This window comes from Eublepharis macularius, chromosome 19, assembly GCF_028583425.1.
Source record: "Eublepharis macularius isolate TG4126 chromosome 19, MPM_Emac_v1.0, whole genome shotgun sequence".
Classification (NCBI taxonomy): domain Eukaryota; kingdom Metazoa; phylum Chordata; class Lepidosauria; order Squamata; family Eublepharidae; genus Eublepharis; species Eublepharis macularius.
In genome coordinates, this window is record NC_072808.1 from 22,832,737 (window position 1) to 22,853,925 (window position 21,189).

A 21,189-nucleotide genomic window follows, 5' to 3' on the forward strand; every position below is an offset into this window, starting at 1 on the left:
CTTATTTTACTTTGTTAGCCACCTCAGGTAGTTGTGTGAAGAGGTGGAATATAAATGTTTTAAACAAACAAAAGTAAATACTGTGCTTTGGAGCTGCTGTGCCTGGGAACCACGGACTCCTTAGAGCGGGACCACAAGTGACGCCTGACACAGGTTGGACACTTGCCAGCTTCCCTCAAGTTTTGGCGGGAAATGTAGGCAGCTTGGCAGAATGTTGGACAAGTGACAGTTGAAAAGTCCATTGGACAGCAGTCAGAGAGTCAAGCTGCAAGACCAGGACGCCGACATTTCCCATCAAAACTTGAGGGAAGCTGACAAGTGTCCAACCTGTGCCTTTTGTCACTTGTGGTCCCGCTCTTAGCCTCCTGCAAGATGGTGCTTCCTAAATCGTTAGGATCGTGGCCTCGTTTATAATGTGTGTGGAGAGGGGGGGGGGGGACCATATCTTGCAAGGCAGTGTTTTACTCATGATAAATGTGTCCTCAAGTACAGAACTTTACCCGTTGCTCGTTCTTGAATTCTGTTTCTTGGTGAGTCTAACAGAATTTTAGGAACTAGCCCTTTAATATGCGAGTTAAAGACCTGCCAGTTTGGTTGAATGGAGGAGGAGAGAAGGACGGAGAGGTCTGTTCCTTTCCCCGTCACAGTGGTGCAGTGGTTGGTAATGGGGGAGAGTGCCCTCAAGTCAGAGTTGACTTATGGCCACCCCTGGTGGAGTTCTCATGGCAAGAGGCTAACAGAGGTGGTTTGCCGTTGCTGCAGCCCTGGTCTTCATTGGAGGTCTCCCATCCAATTACTAACCAAAGCCAACCCTGCTTAGCTTGTGAGGTCTGACAAGATCAGGCTCACCAGGGCCATCCAGGACAGGGCAGTGTAGTGGCTAGAGTGTTGGATATGAACTGGGGAGACGGGTGGGTTCTCTGGTCGGACCATGAATTCCACTCATATTTCTCTCAGCCTAACCTTCCTCAAAGGGCTCTTTTGGGGGATATCAGTGAGATAATTCCATCCAAGTAGGTTGCTCTGAGCACTTCAGAGTCACTAGTCACTTCCTGGGTGCAGAAGCAGGTTTGACCCTGTGCAGCGTTGCCTCCTGCCCTCTTGAGAAGAGAAGGGGGGTGTTGCTCTTCCTTCCTTGGCGTCCCCTTTGGTAGAGGCTGGGCCACCAAACTTTTTAGTTATTTAGTTGGGCAGATTTTGCTCTTGCTCCCAAGCGCACAGCATTTAATTTGACCTGTAGGATCAAATGGCAGCTATTTGGAATGAGTGACAGAAAGGGACGACTGAGGCATTTAGTCCCTACCCAAATGTGGCCCGTTATTAAAAATCCAGCCTTCTAGTCAACTGCGTAGTCCCATCCTGGGCTCTGTCCCTTGGTCCCAGTAGCAAGTTTTCAAGTTACACAGAACTCTTGTTTAGGAAGTGGTATTCAAAGCATAACACTAAAAAGAAAAGAAAGAAAACTCTAACCAAGAGGGGGAAATATCAGTTATTGCCATGAACTTGATAAAATGGGGTGTTTTTCAAAACATGGGGTTTTGAAAGAGGTACTGTATAAATTTATTGGCAGGCCAGTTGCTGCTTATTGGGGCTGTGCGTTGTGTAACCTGATCTCTTCCACAAGGCCAGGCTGTGATTGGATTAGTAAAGCCCTCGTTTAAAGCAGATTACTGGGAATCTAGCACTTTTCATTGTCCAAAGTGCTTGCTATTCTCATCCTGTTGTTTATGAAGTGTTTGCCAGAGACAGGCTTTGGGGGATTTGGAGGAAGGGTTCTCAGCACTATTACAAAGTGTTGCTTGGGGTGGGCCGGAAGCAGAGCGAGTTGCAGAATACGGGTTCGTCTGTTGCAGCCACATAAAAATGGACTCCTCTGGGCCTTGTGCGCCTGATGGAGTTCTTCTGACTCGTGAAAGCTTCTGCTGGAATAACGTTTGTTAGTCTCGGGAGGGCCCTGAACTCCTGTTTTAGTTTGTTTGGCTTCAGTTTCTGGGTAGCCACAGAAAGGCTGCCAAACCCAGAGAGATCTCTGGATGGCCAGCAAAAGAATACAGAGCTACAACCATCTGTGTGGCTTGAGTGCAGCAATTTGCCAGTCAGTGAACTGGAAGGGAGTGACCCCGAGCTCGCCCCTTTTTTCCTGTGCAGTTCAAGAGCCTTTGGATTGTACCCCCAAGACTTGAGAAAAAGGTGGGTGCCAGATAACATATCAGCGGGTGCCATGGTGCGTGCAGGTCCCACCCCACATTAGGAATCACTTCTCTGTCTGTTGTTGCTGCTGCAGAGCCCTCTTTGCTTGCCTTGGGGGCTGCTTGGATAGTACCTCCTCCTCATATAGGGAAACTAGGAGTGGGCTTTGGGCCATGCTTTCTCCTGCCCGTCCACCACCACGTGTAGAATGGAATGCTTGAACTGCCTTTATTTGTATGTTGGGTCTCTTGTACCCTAGGACTGAACACTGCTAGGGGAAGAGGTTTCAAGATCTGAGGTAGGGGAGATTAATGCAGCATCTCCTGATTTGAATATTCTACATGCTGTGACAGGAATGGGGGGGGGGACTACAAGACCCCAAGGTCCATAGATCTCGCCAGGTATAAAGTTAGTGGCGGCTAGAGATGGGCACGAACTGGAAAAAAAACCAAACCATATGGTTCGTGGTTTGTCAAATTTCACAAACCATGAACTTTCACGAACCTGCCCCTGGTTCGCGAACTAGTTCGTTTGGTTCGTAAAAACATCACATCCAGGTCAGAAAATCATCACTTCCGGGTCAGCAGAAGGTCTGCACGAAGCCCATCCCCTGTTGCCTAGGAAATTGATTGATTGACTGTCTGCAGTGATGAACCAAAAAATGAACCAAACGAACCAGCCTAAAGTTCATGGCGGTTCATCAGAAATGGGATCTGATGAACCGTGGTTTGTGAACCACAAACCGGCCTGGTTCGTGCTTAATTTTGGTTCATATTTCGGTTCGTGCCCATCTCTAGTGGTGGCCCCAAGAAGTCACATCTGAAGAGCCCCTTCATTTTAAAGGATTGGTTAAGCTGTGATACCGTCGATAACTGTATCATCAAGCGGATTATACAGAGAGTATCATCTGGCAAAGAGTGTTGTGTAACTCTGAAACTTGCTTCCAACATCCATTAATTGGCCCTGCCTCACTTGCTCAATATTCTTGTATAGAAATAATCCCAGAGACGTCACCATGTTCATCTGTTGCAGCAAAATGAAAATGCAGTATAGTGGTCCTTTCAAGACTAGCAAAGTTTCATGACTCAGAGCTCACTTCAACACATCTCTTGGAGTTCTGCTTGTAACTGTGAAGTGCAGATAACAGTTAGGGACCTTCACTCTGTACTTCTGATGAAATGAACTGTGACCCAGGAAAGCCTGTGTCAGTTTGGTGTAGTGGTTAACAGCACAGGAGGGACTCTAATCTGGAGAGCCGGGTTTGATCCCCCACTCCTCCACTTGAAGCCAGCTGGGTGACCTTGGGTCAGTCACAGCTCTCTCAGAGCTCTCTCAGCCTCACCCACCTCATAGGGTGTTTTGTTGTGGGGATAATTATGACACACTTTGTAAACCTCTCTGAGTGGGCATTGTTGTCCTGAAGGGTGGTATATAAATGGAATGTTGTTGTTGTTGTTGTCATTGGTCCTTGAGGTGCTGCTGGACATCTGTTTTATTTTTATGTAGCACAGGACTGCAGAAAAAATTGCATGGCAGAGGAGTAGAAGTCCAAGAGCCAGGATAATACAGTAGCCTCAGACATGGATTTATGTTCCCACTCAAGCTCTGAATCTTGCTGGGTGTCTCCCTGACCTACTTCATAGGATTGTTGTGCGAAGAAAATATAAGAGAGGAATCAAGTATGATGCCCTAAGTCCCTTGAGGGATGGCAGGATAAAGGATGATGTTGAAAAATAACACTCCTCTCTGGGCATCTGGCCCAGCTAGAGGAATAGGTTTCAGGATCTGGGGTAGGGGAGATTAACGCAGCCTTAATGCCCACTCATACCTCTCTTCCCTCCTCAGGTGTATCAGTTCTTCAGCTGCCTCCCGGAAGACAAGGTCCCGTACGTCAACAGCTCCGGAGAACGATACCGTGTCCGCCAGCTGCTGCACCAGCTTCCCCCACATGACAGCGAGGTGAGGGGGTGTTTGACTCTGGGGCATAGAGGTTAGAGTCCTTCTCTGCAGTCTTCTGGAAGGTTTTTACACTTAATGGACTGGGTGGAGTCGATTTTGTTGTAGAATGCTGTACTTCACACGATGTCTGAAAAGGGCAAGAGAACGTTCTGTGCCAGAACCTCACAGATTCTGTGACTGATGTAAAGGAAGCAAAGCATCCAAATGTGGGAACTTGAGCATGCCCATGTAATTATTTTGGAGAAACTTCCTCGGTATGCGTTTGGAAACTGAGAACTTACCTTGATGATGTGGCAAGAGAAAATGGGAAGGGGGCGGCAATTTGAGGCTGTAATGGAGGGACAAGAAAGTCACACGAGCCATGATCCAACACATCTTTCAAAAATTCCATCTTGTAGGTAGATAGCAGTCCTTTTCTGTCTGATCTGAGTGTCATGGATTCCTTTGTTGCATTCCTTTGTCATTTCACAGCTAGAGTACTGTAAAATTCTAATGTGGGGCTGCCCTTGATGGCTGGCAGCTTCAACAGGCACCAGCCTGGCCAGACAGGTTGCTGAGAGCACATTGATTAATGCTCAGGGTCAGGGTCTATACTGATTTCTCATGTTTTTATGGCACATTTCTGCATGCTAAGTTTAATATATAAAGTTCTTGAAGGCTCGGGGGCCATACGTACCTTGGAGCCTCCCTTCTCTCCTTTGTTCCGTCATGATATTCCTGATTGTCACCATCCCGCAAGGGCATGGACAGAGGTGTTTGTAGGACCTGCCCAGGCTGAGCTGGGACTTCGATTTCTATTTCATTATAACTGGAACTTAGTTAGCAAAACCTGGCCCTCTCCTCCCATTCCCAGCATCGCCTGGTTAAGTGGTCTTGGTCATTTCCCTGATAAGATGTGAATTTCACATAATTACATTTTACAGTGTACTTCTTGGCCCTCTTAAATAAAACAACTGCATAGTGAGAATCCACTCATAGCATCTGAAGAAGGCCAGGAAAGCACATGGTGGAATAAAATCGTAGCCTTTAAGAGGGCCGTCAGGCGCCTGCTTATTTTTCTGCAGTGCTTTTTGCAAAAGTCCCATTCAGAATCTCTGAGAAGAAAGGAGAGGGGGGAAAACCCTTCCTGCAGCTTCTCTTCTGACACCCCAGCGTTCTCCTGGCAAGGAACTCCCATGGGGAGTTCTCATAAAGAGTTTGAAAGCTAGTTGCCACTATCCAAATCAGAAGGGATTTTTCCCAAGATCCACGATTTTGGTTTTCTTTGATTGATTTGAATCCCCCCTGGCCACCCCCCCCCCACTATTGTTTTCTCGCCTGCTGTGTGTTGCTGCCTCCTGGTCCCAAGTCAGCAGTAGCCCCCTACTCTGCAGGCTCTCTGTCCTCTATGGATTGTGGTTTGTGGCCTCTGTTTACTTATTTTATTTATGTCATTTTATAGTCCGCCTTTCTCAGGCAGGTTACACAGTGTGAGATTAGTACAGTCAATATCAGGAACATAAACAATGCCATAGGTAAATAGATACAAGTTCACAAAGACATCAGCATCAGCAGGAATCCAATACAACATAGTGGTGAAGTCCATGGTTCCTAACTCATTAGCAGATCATCTGAGACCCCCTCCCTACAATATAGCGGGGGCTCTCCTGACCTCCTCAGGCATGCCATTCCACAGAGTAGGGGCCACCACAGAGAAAGCCCATGTACAGCTTTCCTGCAGGTGCCAGCCTGCCCGACGGGACTGCCCGTGTGCAGGCTGGCACCTGTGGGAGATCCTGTTTAGAAAAGTGACGCTGCAGTGGAGGAGCATAGGGAGGGAGGCAGTCCCGTAGGTATGCCGGACCAAGGCTGTGGAGAGCTTTGTGATAACCAATACCTTGAACTGAGCATGGTAATTGATAGGTAGCCAATAGAGTTACTGAAGGATGGGAGTGATGTTCATGCTCCTGCTCGCTCCTGATAACAGTTGAGCCTCAGCATTTTGTACCAATTGGAGTCTCCTAGTTGATTTAGATGGGAGACCAATGTATAGGGCATTACAGTAGTCAAGGCTTGATATTACCATGGCATGGATCCAGGTGGCCAGGTCAGCCACATCGAGGTAAGAAGCCATTTTCCAGGCTGGGAGAGGTTGTAGTAAGCATTTTTTGCAGCTGCCTTAACTTGTTTTGCTAGTAATAGCACTGGTTTCAGTATAATCCCTAGGATCTTAACCGAGTCTGCAAGGGTCAGACCAATTCCATCGAAAGTGGGGAGTACAACGTCCTTCAAGATCTCTGCTTTCCAAACAAGCATCACTTCTGTCTTGTCTGGGTTTAATTTCAATTTGTTCATTTTCAGCCATTTCACCACAGCTGTCAGGCAGTGATCCAAGATTTCTACTGAATCTTGTGGGGATCTGGATAGTGAGATATAGAGTTGGGTGTCATCTGCATATTGGTGACATCCCAATCCATAGCTGCAAATGAGTTCTCCTAAAGGCTTTACGTAGAGTAACATGGGAGATAAGATTGCACCCTGAGGAACCCCGCAAGATAGATCCCATTCTGGAGATAGCTGATCTTTGACAGTGACCCTTTCATTCCATTCCATGAGAAACGATTTAAACCAGTCCAGGGAACATCCTTTGATGCCCACTTCTGTCTCTAAACACCTCAACAGGATTGCATGGTCTACTGTGTCAAAGGCTACAGATAGATCCAGGAGGAGTAATAAGGAGGCAAGGCCTTTGTCTATGTTCAGACGGAGATCATCTACTAATGCCACTAGTGCCTTCTCTGTTCCATGTCCCGGTCTGAATCCAGACTGAAAAGGGCCCAAAGCACTAGAGTTATCCAAGAAAGTCTGGAGTTGGTCAGCTACTGCTCTCTCAATCACTTTTCCCAGAAAGGGCAAATTAGAGACTGGCCAATAATTGTCCACAACATTTTTGTCCAGGGATGTTTTTTTAATTAGCAGACGGATAACTGCCTGTTTGAGCGGCTGGGGGAAGGTGCCCTGAGTTAGCAATTGATTTACAATAGACCATAGTGGTTCACTTATGTGGTCCTTACTTGGTTTTAAAAGCCAAGATGGGCAAGGTTGAGCACACAAGTAGTGGCTTTCATAAATGTCAGAATCCTGTTAAGAACTGTAATTGGTTCAAGGCAGTCCAAATGTAAGCCAGATGGTGCATTAAGCATTTCTTCTATCTCGTCTTCATTGCAGCTAGCAGCTAGATCAGGGCATATTGGTGCTATTTTATCAGCAAAAGGCTTAGCAAAGGCCTCGCAGCTGATTGTCTGTTCCTGGCACTGTAAAGGTTCAGATTTAGGAGTTAGAAGGCATCTGGATATCTTAAACAGTTGGGACAGCCATGAACTAACCAACACAATGATTGCTGAGAAAAATCGTCTCTTTGCCATCTTTATTTCCACTTCATAGGTCCTCCAGTGGGTTCTGTAGCATGCTCTATCAGCTTCTGCATGAGTTTTTCGCTAGCATTTTTCTAGACATCTTCCACCTTTTCTAAGTCAGCCAGCTCCGTGGTAAACCATGGGGCTGGCTTCCATCCCAGGGTCCAGAGGGGTCAACAAGGAGCAACAGCTTCAACATGCCTACAGCAACTTCCAGGGAGTGTCTGGAATCTTAAGATCCCCCAGGCATTTTGGAATCTAGAAGGGTCCGTGAGCCTTTGTGGGTGAATCATTTTAACTGGACCTTTTGTGGGGTGTTGGGGCCATATTTACTTCTGCCTTCAGTAAATGATGGTCTGACCAAATCTCATGGTTCAGGCCAAATCTCCCAATGTTGAAACAGGACTTTCCCTCAAAGGCTCAGTGTGAAAGCTATAAATTCCTGAGCCAGGCCTGACTTGGAATACGCAGCATGGATGTTGAAGTCTCCCAACACCGTTATCTGTTTGCAGCTCAGAAAGGGGGCTTAATAGGGAGCTGGGCAGTCTGTAAAAAAGCAGGCTGCCCAGTCTGTCTTCAGTTCCCATAGACAGAAAATGTTGTCAGGGCGAATCTCTGTACACATCACACAGGATTGATAAGCACTGAGAAAAGGTACACAATTTCCTGCAACACATTGTGTATGCTGTGCTAATTGCTCATAGCATTCTTTATGTTCCCTGCTTTAAAAATAATCTGCACCAACTTTTTCATTAGGAGAAGCTCAGTTCTATGACAGAAGCCATACCACGGGTCTAGTTTCCAAACAGGACTACAGCCTGCATTTGTGTAATTTATTCTGGTTTGGGTAGCTGTGGGTAAGAGCACGGAGTTGAGCAGAGAACTGAAGCTTGACCTGAACTTTGGGATTTTCATTAAGATCAAAGCCACAGGGGCTAGAAACCAGCTGTTTTTTAAAAAAATGAAACTTATATTTCTCCTCCAAGTCTGCTCCCGTTTCTGCCCTTGCACAGGGTTGTGGAATTCACAGGCTCTGTGGTGTGAGAGGGGGAAAGTATCTGTTGGTTTGTTTGGAGTGCAATCCAGAGTTTTTTCTGCCTTTCCTAGTCTTTTCATTAAGCCATCATATATTACATTGTGGGGGGTGGAGTGGATAAATGATTAAGCTGAGTTCTCTCTAGAGAAGAGTGACAACTAGACTGTAGCCCTAATACAATGCATATAGTGAATGGTCCCTCATGTATTTGCATTGTTCACACAAACTGTGCGTATGAGCTTCTGCTCACATTTTCTCGCCAACAGGGACCCAGAGCAGTTTTTACTGTTCTTTCATTTTATCCTCACAGCAGCCCTGTGAGGTGGGTTAGTCTGAATATGTGTGACAGGGCCCAAGGTCACTGAGCAAGTTTCCATGGTGTGTGGGGGGGGAGCGATTCCAGTCTGACTCGCTAACCACTACATCGCGCTGTCCATCTCCCTGTGTTTTGGTGGTGTTTAAGAGAACGGTTGTCAGGAGGAGGTGGACTGGCTTTGCCTGCCTGAGTTATCATCTGAAGGCAGCCATCTCTGAATGGTGCATCTCTTCTCTCCTTGTGACTTCCAGGCTGTCTTGACTGCGCAAGTGCTGTAGGGCTGTGGTGATGTAGCTGGCCAGGGGCCCTCCATTTTGAAAGGGGGCTTATTTATAGGGCGTCTTCCTCCCTCTTCATTTGAACTCTAGGATTCTGTGAGGCCCACAAAGGTAGAAAAAGAGAGCAGAGACGCGCAGGTAAAAACTGAAAGCTGACAAAGAAAACGAAAAGGGCCAAAACGTCTGCAGAGGGGCGGGCCTGCTTGCAGCACGCCCTGAGTGAGAAGGCCAGAGGATGGAGCGGTTTCCACCTTTGTGTTCACAGAGAGTGTGTCTTTTCAGGCCTGCGAAGGGCCTCCGAACACTTCTGCATCCCTTGTGAGCTCCATTCTGGAAACAAAAACAAGAAAGCTGGAGAACGCCCCCAGAGACGTAGCGCCTGGTAGGGCCTCTGGACACGGAGAGATTTGAAGCGATTAGGGATTTGGGGCTCTGTAGGAAAACTGAGGATAAGGATTTATGCCAGGATCCTGATTAGTGCAGAGAAACCAGCTGTGGGACTGTAATGGATCCTTTCTTATAGTAAGAGGACTAGGAGGAGGCGTCGGATAAAATGAGCAGGCGAGGAAGCTTTTCTCAAGCGGGGAGCACCGCAGAACGCTGTGCGTGTGGACTCCAGGCTCCCTGCTCCCGAAGAGCCAGGGCTGCCGTTCTGATCAGGCAGGGGCATCGCAAATAAAGCTGGGCAGCTGCTCCAAGGGTGCACCTGGTCCTAGAGCAGCCATTACTCAGTCTTGGCTGGAGCCCGAGGCTGAGTATCTGGTGGGTCCCTCCAGGCGGGGAAGGTGATAAGACAGTGAGGGCGGCAGAGGGCGGATAAGGATGTGAGGCAGGAATGAGGTGCCAGCTGCTGGGAGGGGCAGGGCTGTATCTTTTAATCCAGGAGCTTTAAGGGATCCAGGCAACCGTCACATGTCCATCCTCAACCAATCAAGAATGCTTTGTCGTTCTTCCTTCCCCAGACCCTGTCTGAGGACCCCAGTTCAGATTGCATCACAACTGATTGTGGAACTGGGTTACCACAATAGGATCCAGCAAACCCAACTGGTTGCCATCAGAGGATGGAAGCCCAAGCTCATAAAAGCTTTTCATTACCAAAAGCTTGGAGTGAACACCATAATGGGTCTATTCCCCACTTTCTCCTGTTTTGCACAATTTATTTAGGTTTTGTTAGCTGTGGGGAGGAGCAAGGCGCTATACAGTGCCGCCTCTGGAAAACTAGAAAACAGATCCAGCAGCTTGAGATTCTGAGATTTCAGGAAGTCTTTCCCCAAAGTCTTCAAAGGAACCTTCACAGTCATAAGGGCTAGCAACTTGATGGGGCTTTGTGGTGTGAAAATGCAAGCCAGAATTCTTAGGAAGCCGCATTGTTCATGCTGTATATTCTTTGGCTTCTCCGTGTTCCCATGGGGCCATGGTATGCTGCGTGCTCAAGAGGCTGCAGTGGACGCTTCTTTTCTGTGGCACTTCTTACCCTGATGTAACGGCGGGTCTGGAATTGGGTCTCTGCCAGGGCAGGGGCTGCCGCCCAGCAGCTGCAGTTTCATCTGATCTATCAAAGTCAACCACGGCTGTGAAGGGATTGAAACCTATTTTCTCGTATATTTATTATTCTCACTTATTCAAATAAACATTTTCCCCTTTTACTGTGACTACAGGCTGGAAAATGTTTGGGGGACATCGAGCGAGCTTGTTAGTTGCCCAGATGTTAGAGTCCCCATTAGATACAGTGCTGTAGATAAGATTGTAGGCACCACAGGGCAGGGAGCAGTTTTTATGTTGGTCTGTAAAATGCCATGTTACATTGATGGTGTGGAGAATACTTGATTTCTCAGGAATGGTAGAGATGGTAGAGGGAACGATATCTGGACCCCGTGCAGCCTGGGTACCAGCTGTGCATTCCCTGGATTTCTAAGCAGACTGTCTCCCCAGCCTTCCCCTTCAAAATGCTGTGTTGCTTTTCCCATATCAGGGATTCATTTTTAAACAACTTTTCAGTTTTCCTGGGGTCGTTGTTGGGCACCTGACAGGACGTTGCACAGTTGTGTGACTCTACTCCTTAACTCTCCTTTGATTTGTTCTGTCTGCCAGAGGCTTGGGGCCAGAATGAGAATAAATCTATCCGAATTGTCTGTTAATTACACTGGAGAAGGTTTTTAGCAAGTGTTTGGAAGGGCCTTGGGTGCGCACTGCAATCTTTAGGTACAGGCACAGTCACGCTGTCCCAGAGGTACTAAGAATAGATGATCTGGATGTCCTGTTGTAGGCCTCTCTTGACTGACTCGCTTTCTCTTCCCAGGCTCAGTACTGCAGCTCCCTGGAGGAGGAAGAGGCAAAGGAGCTGAAGTTATTTTCTCAGCAACGGAAGCGCGAAAACCTTGGCCGTGGGACTGTCCGGCTTTTCCCTGTAACCATCACCGGAGCTATTTGCGAGCAGGTATTGGGCTTCATTCTGTCTACAGGTTGAGAAGAACGGAGTCTGGAATACTTGGGGAGTGAAATGATCTGAGAGAGCCTAGCGAGACATTTAGCAGTGACCTTTGATCAGGAACTTGGTTCTTTGTCATACATCTAAAAAGTGGCAGGCAAAAGATACAATCTGAAGGGAAGCAGCAGCAAAGGGGTGCATAATCCCCCCCCCACACACACACTTCTTACTGTGCTCTCCTCCAGTGTCACTTTTCCGTGGGGATGGTGAAGTGGTTTTAGTGATTGTTAAATCAGAGTTGTACCCCGTCAGCAATAACAGGGCATTCAGGGTGATTCCAGGACACTCCCTTGCTTACTATCTCAGGTCATTCATGGTTTGTTGCCTCTTGGGAAGGAATTCCATTTTCCACCTACTTCTGCATGTCAGAGATGACAATTCTTGCTATAGTTGTCATCGGTTTTATCCAGACAAGAGCCTGTGAAAAAGATCCACTTAATGATGCTATTCTGAGTGACAGTAGTAGCTAGCTATTCTGACAGCCACTACAGTCACCTGTGGAGTTTCTTCCCAACATTTTCTTAGTTTGTGGCTGCTTGACTGCCCGCTTAGCCACTCATGAGTAATATCTGGTTTCTTCTTGGACTTCACACAGTCAAGAGGAAATAGCATGGGTGTCTTTGTTCTTCTCTGTTTTTCCTTGTCAGAAAAAGCCAGGCGCTGCCAGAGGATGGATTTTTAAAAAAAAATTAATTACATTATTTATAGTCTGCCTTTCTCACTGAGACTCAAGGCAGATTACACAGCACAAGTCGATCCGATCAATGGCTGGGACATTCAATAAACAATACAATAGGAATTCGAAATAAGCATAAATCTGATATAGAATTGAAACAAAAGCAAACAGACATGTTCAATTAAACAGCATGGAAAAGCTATCCAGTAGGAGCATAATTACAGCAGAAGACAGTACACAGTAGTATAGTCTACAGTCTCTACCGCCTTATCAGCACACCTCTCTGAACCATTTACTTACAGCGTAGTCCTATTTACCTGTGTAAAAAAAAAGCCCTTCTGAAAAATTCAGTTTTGCAGAGTTTGCAGAAAAACAAGGGAGCTTTCCTGACCTCTTCAGGCAGGCCATTCCATAAGGTGGGGGCCACCAAAGGCCTATGCATGGGAAGCTGATGGTTTTGGACATTAGACCCTGTTCAGATGAGTGAAACTGCCATGCCTGAGCATAGAGAGAGAGGTGCTCCAGGAGATAGGAAGGGCCACAGCCGTGAAGGGCTTTGTGTGTGATAGCCAAAACCTTGAATTGAGCCTGTTAACTGAGGGGCAGCCAGTGGAACGACTGCAGATTGGGAATGACAGGCATGCTACGCCTAGCTCCTGATAAGAATCCAGCTGCAGTGTTCTGCACCAACTCGAGTCTCTGAGATGACTTGGAGGGAAGACTTGTGTAAGAGTGCATCACTGTAGTCTAGTCTCAGGGTCTCCATGGGGTGGATCCAGGCGGTCAGATTAGCTGTGCCAAGGTAGGGGGCCATCCTCCAGGCTCAACTTGAGTTTACGTCAAGAGTGCATTTAGGTGGTCTTTACATGATTTTAGTAGCCAGGATGGCCTTCATAGGTGCCTGCATCCTGTCAATATCCATCACTAACTGGGCCAAATTGGCCCATAATTGGACCGGATGGTCTATTGAACATTTCTTCTGCCTCACCTAAATTACAGGTGGTGTCCAAGGGAGAATGTATTAGTGCTGTTTATCAGCAAAACACTTTTAAAAGGTGTCCCAGCTAATTGTCTGTTCCTGAGCCAGCAGAGGTTCAGATTCAGGATTCAGAAGGCCTCAAGATGCCTTAAACAACTGGGACGGTCCTGAACCAGCTGCTGCAGTGGTTGCCGAGCAAGAAACTCCCGTTGTCTCTACAGGATGATCTTGACAGGCTGGAAAACTGAGCAAAAACAAATAAAATGAATTTCAACAGAGATAAATGTTCTGCGTTCAGGTTAAAAAATCAAATGCATAATTATTGGATGGGGGAATCAAAAGAGTTTTCGGCTAAACATTAGGAAGAACGTCTGACGGAGCAGTCCCTCAATGGAACAGGCTTCCTCGGGAGGTGGTGGGCTCTTCTTCTTTGGAGGTTTTTAAGCAGAGGCTAGATGGTCACCTGACAGCAATGCTGATTCTGCGAACCTGGGCAGATCATGAGAGGGAGGGCAGAATGGGTTGCATTAGTGCTTAGTTCTCTTGGCCCCTTCTTACATGCCCAGGGTAAGGCCGATCGCCACCTTGGGGTGAGGAAGCAATTTTCCCCGGTCCAGTTTGGCTAGAAATCCTGATGGTGTTTTGCCATTTTCTGGGCATGGGGCAGGGGTTCACTGGGGCAGGGGGGAGAGGTAGTTGAGAATTTCCTGCACTGTGCAGGGGGTTGAACTAGATGACTGTAGAGGTCTCAACCCTATGATTCTGTCACCACCGCTTCATAGAATCAGAGGGTTGGACGGGACCTCTAGAGTCTTCCAATGGGCTCTAGAGCAAGCTGCATCTGATTCAGTGCGAGATTTCCACCAGTGTATTTTTCTAGACACCTGCCAGCCCTCTTTGGGTCACCCATCTCCCTGGTAAACCATGGGGCTGGCTTCTGCCCTATTAGTGGGCTGGCAGCAGGACAAAGAGAATTGTTAGGCTCAGGGCCCATTTCGAGGGGGAACGTGTTAGAACACAGTTCCAGCAGTTCCCCAAAGAGGTCACATGTCAGGTGGCCCCGCCCACCTGACTCAGCCATTTTGGGCCCGTTTCAGCCTGGATTGGGGCCCAAATGGCCTGGATCGGGCTTCTGATGGGTGGTGGATCACTCTTCCACTCAGCAGCAGCCCGATCCTGACCATTTTGGGCCCATTTTTAGCCCCTTTTTGCCATTTTGGGCCCAATTTCGGCCCTGAATGGCCAGGATTGGGTCCAAAACAGCCAGGATAGGTGATGTCAGGGGGTGTGGCATATGCAAATCAGTCATGCTAATGACACACTTCCGGTGATGGCAAGGGGTGTGGCATATGCTAATGAGCTATGCTAATGAGTTCCTCCAGCTCTTTTTCTACGAAATGACCCCTGGTTGGGCGACAGCAGCTGTCAGAACCACTGGCAGCTGCAGCATCTGGATGCTTTTCTAGCCTTCTGTCTGATCACAGGCTGGATCATTTCTCTCTGCATATGACAGAGGTGATACAGGAGGCCACTGTGGCCTCTGCCTTGCCTTGCAAACATCTGGGAGACTAAACAGAAGAAGGGCTTTGTTGTATTAAAAAAGAAGAGAGAGAGTTCTACCCAGCCTGGAAGAATCGCCCTCTCTGATCCAAAAGACGGTTCTCTCCATTCCTGGACATTTGGCAGTCCTGCTGAATACCAGTGGTAGGAGGCAACAGGTCCGGAGAGAAACACCCTTTCCCTTTAGTAGAGGCTTAACGTATAGAAATGGGCAGTTGAGGCTTTTCTTGGCATCGGGTTCTTATCACATCCACTGGTCTTTCTTGCAAAGGGACAGCTAGTGGGACCAGTTTCCAAGTTTCAGGTGGGTAGCCATGTTAGTCTGTAGCAGAAGAGCAAGATCCAGGTCCAGTAGCACCTTAGAGACCAACTAGATTTTCAGGGTGTGAGCCTGTGAGAGTCAAAGCCCCCTTTGTCAGATTTAAAAATTGGCTTTGGCCTCTATGCTTTGTTTTCTGGCCCTCCAGGACAAATGTGTGAAACTGGATACAGGAGTAAATGGAGCACCGCTCTGATCCAGCAGGGCTCTTCTTACATCCTTATGAAACTGGCCCTACTGTAATAAATAAGCCTTTCGCAATATTCAGAACAGGAGTGACTTTAGCGACTGGGAATGGGTAGCATGTGGGCCATAATTTACCCCCTCTGTGCCAGTCCCTGTGTCACCCTCATCCCCAGCACTGTTGGGCAGTCCTAATCAAGGTGCCCCCCTGCGCCCCCCCCCCCAGCATTGAGTTGAAAAACCCGCTGCCCGAATGAACTGCCGGGGCACCCTCTGCTGGAACAACAGCGACACCTAGAGGCCAGGCGAGATACTCTCCGACCTTTCTTTTCATTTCCAAAACGCTGCCTTTCCCAAAGAGAATTCAGTTTTGAAAACCCTTCTGTTATTTATAGTTATCTTTTAAAAATGGAGCAGTTTTGCCTCTCTGGTTCTTCTGCAACAAATGTGCCTTTATGACACCAAAAACGGTTGGGGCGGGTCTGAGCTGCTTTCACTGGAAACAATAAACCTGGCCTACTGTGCAGAGTTGCTGTGCCTCATTACCTTGAAATATCTGCAGTCTGCTTGACACACTTTGTCCAAGTGCTGTGCGCGTGCTAAGTGCTGGTGTTCTTCCCTTGGCAGTGTGGGAAGCAGATCAGCGGTGGGGACATTGCAGTCTTTGCCAGCCGAGCGGGACACGGTGCCTGCTGGCACCCCCAATGCTTTGTTTGCACCACCTGCCGGGAGCTTCTTGTCGACCTCATCTACTTCTACCAGGATGGCAAAATTTACTGCGGACGGCACCACGCTGAGCACCTCAAACCTCGCTGCGAAGCCTGTGATGAGGTGAGGGCTTGCCGGGGGGGGGGGCTGTTACCCACCAGGACTTGTGGCAGGGGTGAGATCCCATTACTTGTGCTGCCCCCCCCTCCGTCTCCTCCTCCCCTGGTCCTGCCACATGCCCCCCCTTCCCTCACACGTTTATCTGCCCTCCCCAACCCTCCCAGTCAAGTATTCCTGACCCTCTCTCCTTGACCCATCCTTCATTTTTTAAAACGCGTTTTGGTTTGCCAGATCATCTTTGCAGATGAGTGCACAGAGGCCGAGGGACGCCACTGGCACATGCGCCACTTCTGCTGCTTCGAGTGTGAGGAGGCACTGGGTGGGCAACGGTACATCATGCGCCAGAGCCGCCCCTACTGCTGCCGCTGCTACGAGAGCCTTTATGCGGAGTACTGCGACACCTGCGGGGAGCCCATCGGTACGAGGGCCCGGAGTCTGGGCAGGGAAATGAGGGCGTGGCGGCCGAAGGGTCTCCCGGAGACTCGGTTGCTCTCAGAACATTCAGACCTTTGGCTGTGGTGAAACTAGGGAAATCCATGGCAGGGGGTGTGCGTGCGTGCGTGCCCACCTTAAGTAAGCCCCTTGGAGCTTTCTGTAGAGAAGAACCGGATGTAAGGAAGGGCTCTGCCCTTTGATGGAGCCGTATTTTCTTCAGGGGGTGCCAAGTTGCGTGCCTGCCTGCCTCTGACCTGGAAGCTTCGCCTGGTGTCCGAGACAGGAGGGTGACCTGTGGCTGCACAGAGGTCAGGGGAAGCCCCTCTGTGGGTGTTCAGAGGCACCCCTCACCAGTGGAGCCCAGCAGACTCATGATGGGAACGGAGGGTGAAGCCGTGGTGGGAGCTCCCCAAGTCTTGCCCGAGACATGGGGGTGGACTTCTCTGTATCCATTTTCAGGTTGGAGGGCAGTTTTGCTTGACAAAGGTGAAAAACGCCTCTCCCTTCTCAGAGTCCCGGGCAAACAAAACTGTATTCATAGTATGAGGGTCTCCAGATTCACTTTGCAACATGAATAGTTTAATGCCACAAATGTGTTTTTTTTTTCCCTGCATTCTCTTTTGGGATAATTTATTCATCTTCTACAGTTCAGGCTTCCAGATTCTGTTGTTGTTTCTTTTGTTTTGTTTTTCCAAAGGAAGAAGGATGATTGAGGGCGTTTGGTCTAGGAATGTGGCCTGGGAGAGGAGTCTCCATACTTTCCTCCACCATCTGAGCGGAGGTTCACTCCTAAATGAGGAGTCAAGGCCCAGCACCAGAACCCGATTTTAATGATGGGTCTTAACCAGGGCTTTTTTTGAGCCGGAACGGCATTCCGGCACCTCTAAAAATACCCACATCACATGGGTATTTTTAAAACGCCTTGGCCATACTGGGCCCGTTTGGGCCTGGATCGGACCCGAAACGGCTAGGATAAGGCCTCTGCTGGTTCCCCGCCAGGCACTGGCCTGATCTTAGCCATTTCAGGCCCAATCCTGGTGATTTCCCCCCCCCCCCCACTTTTGGCCATTTGGGGCCCAATTCAGGCCCAAATTGGCCAGGATTGGGCCTCTGATGGGTGGGGGGACATTTCCTGCCTGGCAGCAGCCCAATCCTGGCCATTTTTGGCCATTTTGGGCCCAGTTTGGGCCTCCAGTCCCCCCACCCAGCAGCAGCCCCTTTCAGGCCGCTTCAGTCCTGATCTAGGCTGTTTCAGGCCCGTTTTGAACATTTGGGACCAATTTAGGACCTGAAATGGCCTGGATTGGGCCCAAAACGGCCAGGATCGGGCTGCTGTTGGGCGGAGGAGGGCTCCCCCACCGGGCAGCAGCCCATTCCTGGCCGTTTCAGGCCCAATCTGGACTATTTCAAGCCCGATCCGGGTGATTTGGGGCCAATTGCCAAAAGGGGCAAAAAATGGCCAGGATTTGGCCCGAAATGGCCAAGATCGGGCCTCTGTCGGGGGAGCACATGTACTGACAGGGGCAGCACCTCCTCCTAGGAATTGCCCTGGGTGAGAGTTCATCCACCTCTTTCCCCAGAAAAAAAGCCCCGGATAAATCTTCCCAGCCAGAGAAAGCAGGATGACCGAGGACTTAAGCCTCAGGCTCTTCTGAGTGTCTTGGCTTGTGCCTTCCTTGCAGGCATTGACCAGGGCCAGATGACCTACGAGGGCCAGCACTGGCATGCCACCGATGCCTGCTTCAGCTGCTTCCGCTGCCACCAGCCCCTGCTGGGGAAACCGTTCTTGCCCAAACAGGGCCAAATCTTCTGCTCTCGGACCTGCAGCTTGGGCGAAGACCCCAACGGCTCGGACTCCTGTGACTCTGCCTTCCAGAGTGCCCGTTCCCAGGACTCTCGACGGGTCAGCTGGCAGCAGCGGCGAGTTCAGGCCCATTGTTCGCCATCCTCTCATGTCACCCGCTCTGTTTCATTTGGAGGGCAGCCAGCGCCATCTCACTCGGCACCCAAAATCCGAAGGAGCTGGAGCAGCTTCCCAGCAGAAGAAAGAACTGTGGAGGCAGGGGAGCTCTCGGAGCAAGATAGCAATGGTTCAGGGTGCAACCAGTGTTTCGAGGAGCCTGTGAAATGCACCTCCCGGGGAACTTCTACCTGCCCGCCGCCAGCCACTGAACAGGAGCAAGTCCCAGGTGAAGTGGAGCCAAGTATTGGGAGGAATTGGGCAGAAAGTCCAGCTCCAAAGAGGCTGGGCGATGATGGGAATGTGGGAGAATTCCCTCTGGCTTGGGGTTCAGGCCCCCCTCTAACGCTTTTCTTTCTCCCACAGGCACTGAGATCCAGCCTCGTTTCCACCGGACCTCTCCCTTGCGCCATTCCATGCCCGAGTTGGGCCTGCCTTCATCCAGAATCCCGGACTGGAGCTGCAGCTCTGGTTCCAAACTCCAGGCACCTGGTCAGTCCCGATTCAGTGAAGGAAGTGAGCTGGGGATGGAGAGTTTTGCCCGGGGAACAGCTCCACGGGTTAGCTTCCGGGAACCCCTCATCTCTGGAGAGCCAAGCCCTTCCTGTCCGGAGCAGCCCGTCCTGGACGCCCACCGGCTTCAGAATGGAGGGGCTGGCCGGCGACACCCTCGTTCCACTTCTGACAACTCGCTTAATCTGGGGGGCCAGAGATGGAGACTAAGAAAGGGCTCGGGGCAGAGCAGGGCACCAAACCTCTCCTTTTCAGCTTCGGAAGGAGCTTTTCCTGCCTGGCGCCACCGCTACCCACCATGGGAGGGGGACTTCAGCTCCTCTGACTCTTCTGACTCCTCCTCGGAGGAGGAAGGCTACTTTTTAGGGGAGCCCATCCCCCTGCCCCCACACCTACGCTCTGGGGCTAGCCCCACGGAGACAAGTCCACCCACTGACTCTGTACGTAAACAGCAGCACCGAAGACTGCGTGTTGTCCGGGACAAGAACTGTATTGTGGCATAAACCTTTCACCTCTGTGATGTTAGCCGTAACGATCCCACTGTGAACTCAGAACTTGTGGCATTTTGAACTCCTGTGTTAACCATTCTATGGGGGCAGCTGAAATAGCCCGGAACTATTGACTTCTGCTTCTTCCACTCTGACCTCTTGCCTTCAACTCTTGACCCTTTGCAAGGTGCTCTCCAGAAATGACCTCTTTATTATGACCGTTGACCTTTCCTCAGGGACACTTGAGCACTGGCCTTGTTCATGGCGACCTTTGATCGTTCCCTGAAGAATACGGAACTCCTACTTGTGGTGGTCTTTAGTTGTGTTTATTTTCCATTGTGGCCTTTTGACCTTTCTACTGTGACCTTTGAACACTGATCAATCCTTTCCTCTTGAACCTTCAGAGTGATGGATCCTTTAACTTCTGCACTGTGCCCTATGAGTGTCTTCCTTGGGAACCCTTGAACTTTGGTTGTGACCTGTCTACTGTGACCGCTGAACTTCTGCCACTTCTCCCGGAGGATCTTTTGGACCCTCCATCTTTCAAGTTGCCATTATTAACGTTAACCTGATAAGGTTGCACGGTTTTAAGCTTTTGGGTGCTTTTTCTATATAGGCAAGGTGTTTGGTTATGTTTTAATATGTGTGTGTGTGTGTGTGTATGGGATGAGTTGGGGTTGAACCCCGGTCTGCCACTGGAGCAGCCCCATCAAAGTGAATGTGGGCACAAGGTCTCTTTCACGGGGCAGAGCCCCCAGCAGAGTATTCACCTAATTCAACTGGAATTCCCTCCCCTCCCCCGAATCACCAAACTTGTCCATCTATCATGTTTGCCATTTTTAAAAAAAAGTAAAATTGTTTTTCTAATTAAGGTTTTAATTTAAGCAAAATTTAAATTAAAAATTATGAAAACACTTGGGGTGGATCATTATATGGTGCTGGAACGAAGTTTTATATTCTGTTTGGGATGGGAAAGCATAAGCCAGTGGGTAACTTAGCGACTCCCATCTCAAAGCATGTAGCACTGAAAAAGAAAGTGATGGTAAAGTTAACTTTGTCCCAAAGACTTAATTAGAGGAAGGACAGGAGAAGCCCTCTCCTGAACTGTTGTCCGTTGCTTTCAGTTTCTGCGAGTTCTTACATTTAAATAAGTAACAATTTTTAAAAATACATTTCTCCCATTTTGGTGGGGCACTTTTATAAAAGTTTACAATGCCTTAATCTAAGACTACATTTAAGTCAGTCTGATCTCATCACCTGCATAACGGAATTACTGGAAGCATCCCCATCTCGAAATTGTTCCATTGCAATGCACCCTGTCTCAAAAGCTCAAGTGGACAACTATAGGTAAGTTCATTTATTCATTCAGTTATCTCACACTTTTTCACTAGTGTACACTCTTGTACACATGGGGCTGGTTTACAGATTTCACATAGCATTGCCCATATGCTTCGTAGCCCTGTGGACTAAGTGCTTGCCTTTTGAAAAAAATGAGATGGGCATGAAACGAACCATGGAACAAAATTCTGTACGGAATGGCTGGTTCGTTTGCACCGAACGCATTTTTGCACCGAATGCATGGGAAC

The 21,189-nt window shown here is 48.9% G+C and overlaps 1 protein-coding gene across 2 annotated transcripts in view; it reads left to right on the top strand.

Annotated features, from left to right (window-relative positions):
* The window catches only part of PRICKLE3 (prickle planar cell polarity protein 3), a 33,979-nt gene extending 13,462 nt beyond the window's left edge, over positions 1 to 20,517 (top strand). For both annotated transcript variants that reach the window (XM_055003631.1, XM_055003630.1), the window contains 6 exons: positions 4,036 to 4,149; positions 11,474 to 11,611; positions 16,007 to 16,210; positions 16,439 to 16,625; positions 18,325 to 18,831; positions 18,969 to 20,517. In XM_055003631.1, the coding sequence (XP_054859606.1) occupies positions 4,036 to 4,149; positions 11,474 to 11,611; positions 16,007 to 16,210; positions 16,439 to 16,625; positions 18,325 to 18,831; positions 18,969 to 19,618 (1,800 nt within the window). In that variant the 3' untranslated portion in view covers positions 19,619 to 20,517. The remainder of the gene's footprint in view (positions 1 to 4,035; positions 4,150 to 11,473; positions 11,612 to 16,006; positions 16,211 to 16,438; positions 16,626 to 18,324; positions 18,832 to 18,968) is intronic.
* The last annotated feature ends 672 nt before the right edge of the window (positions 20,518 to 21,189 follow it).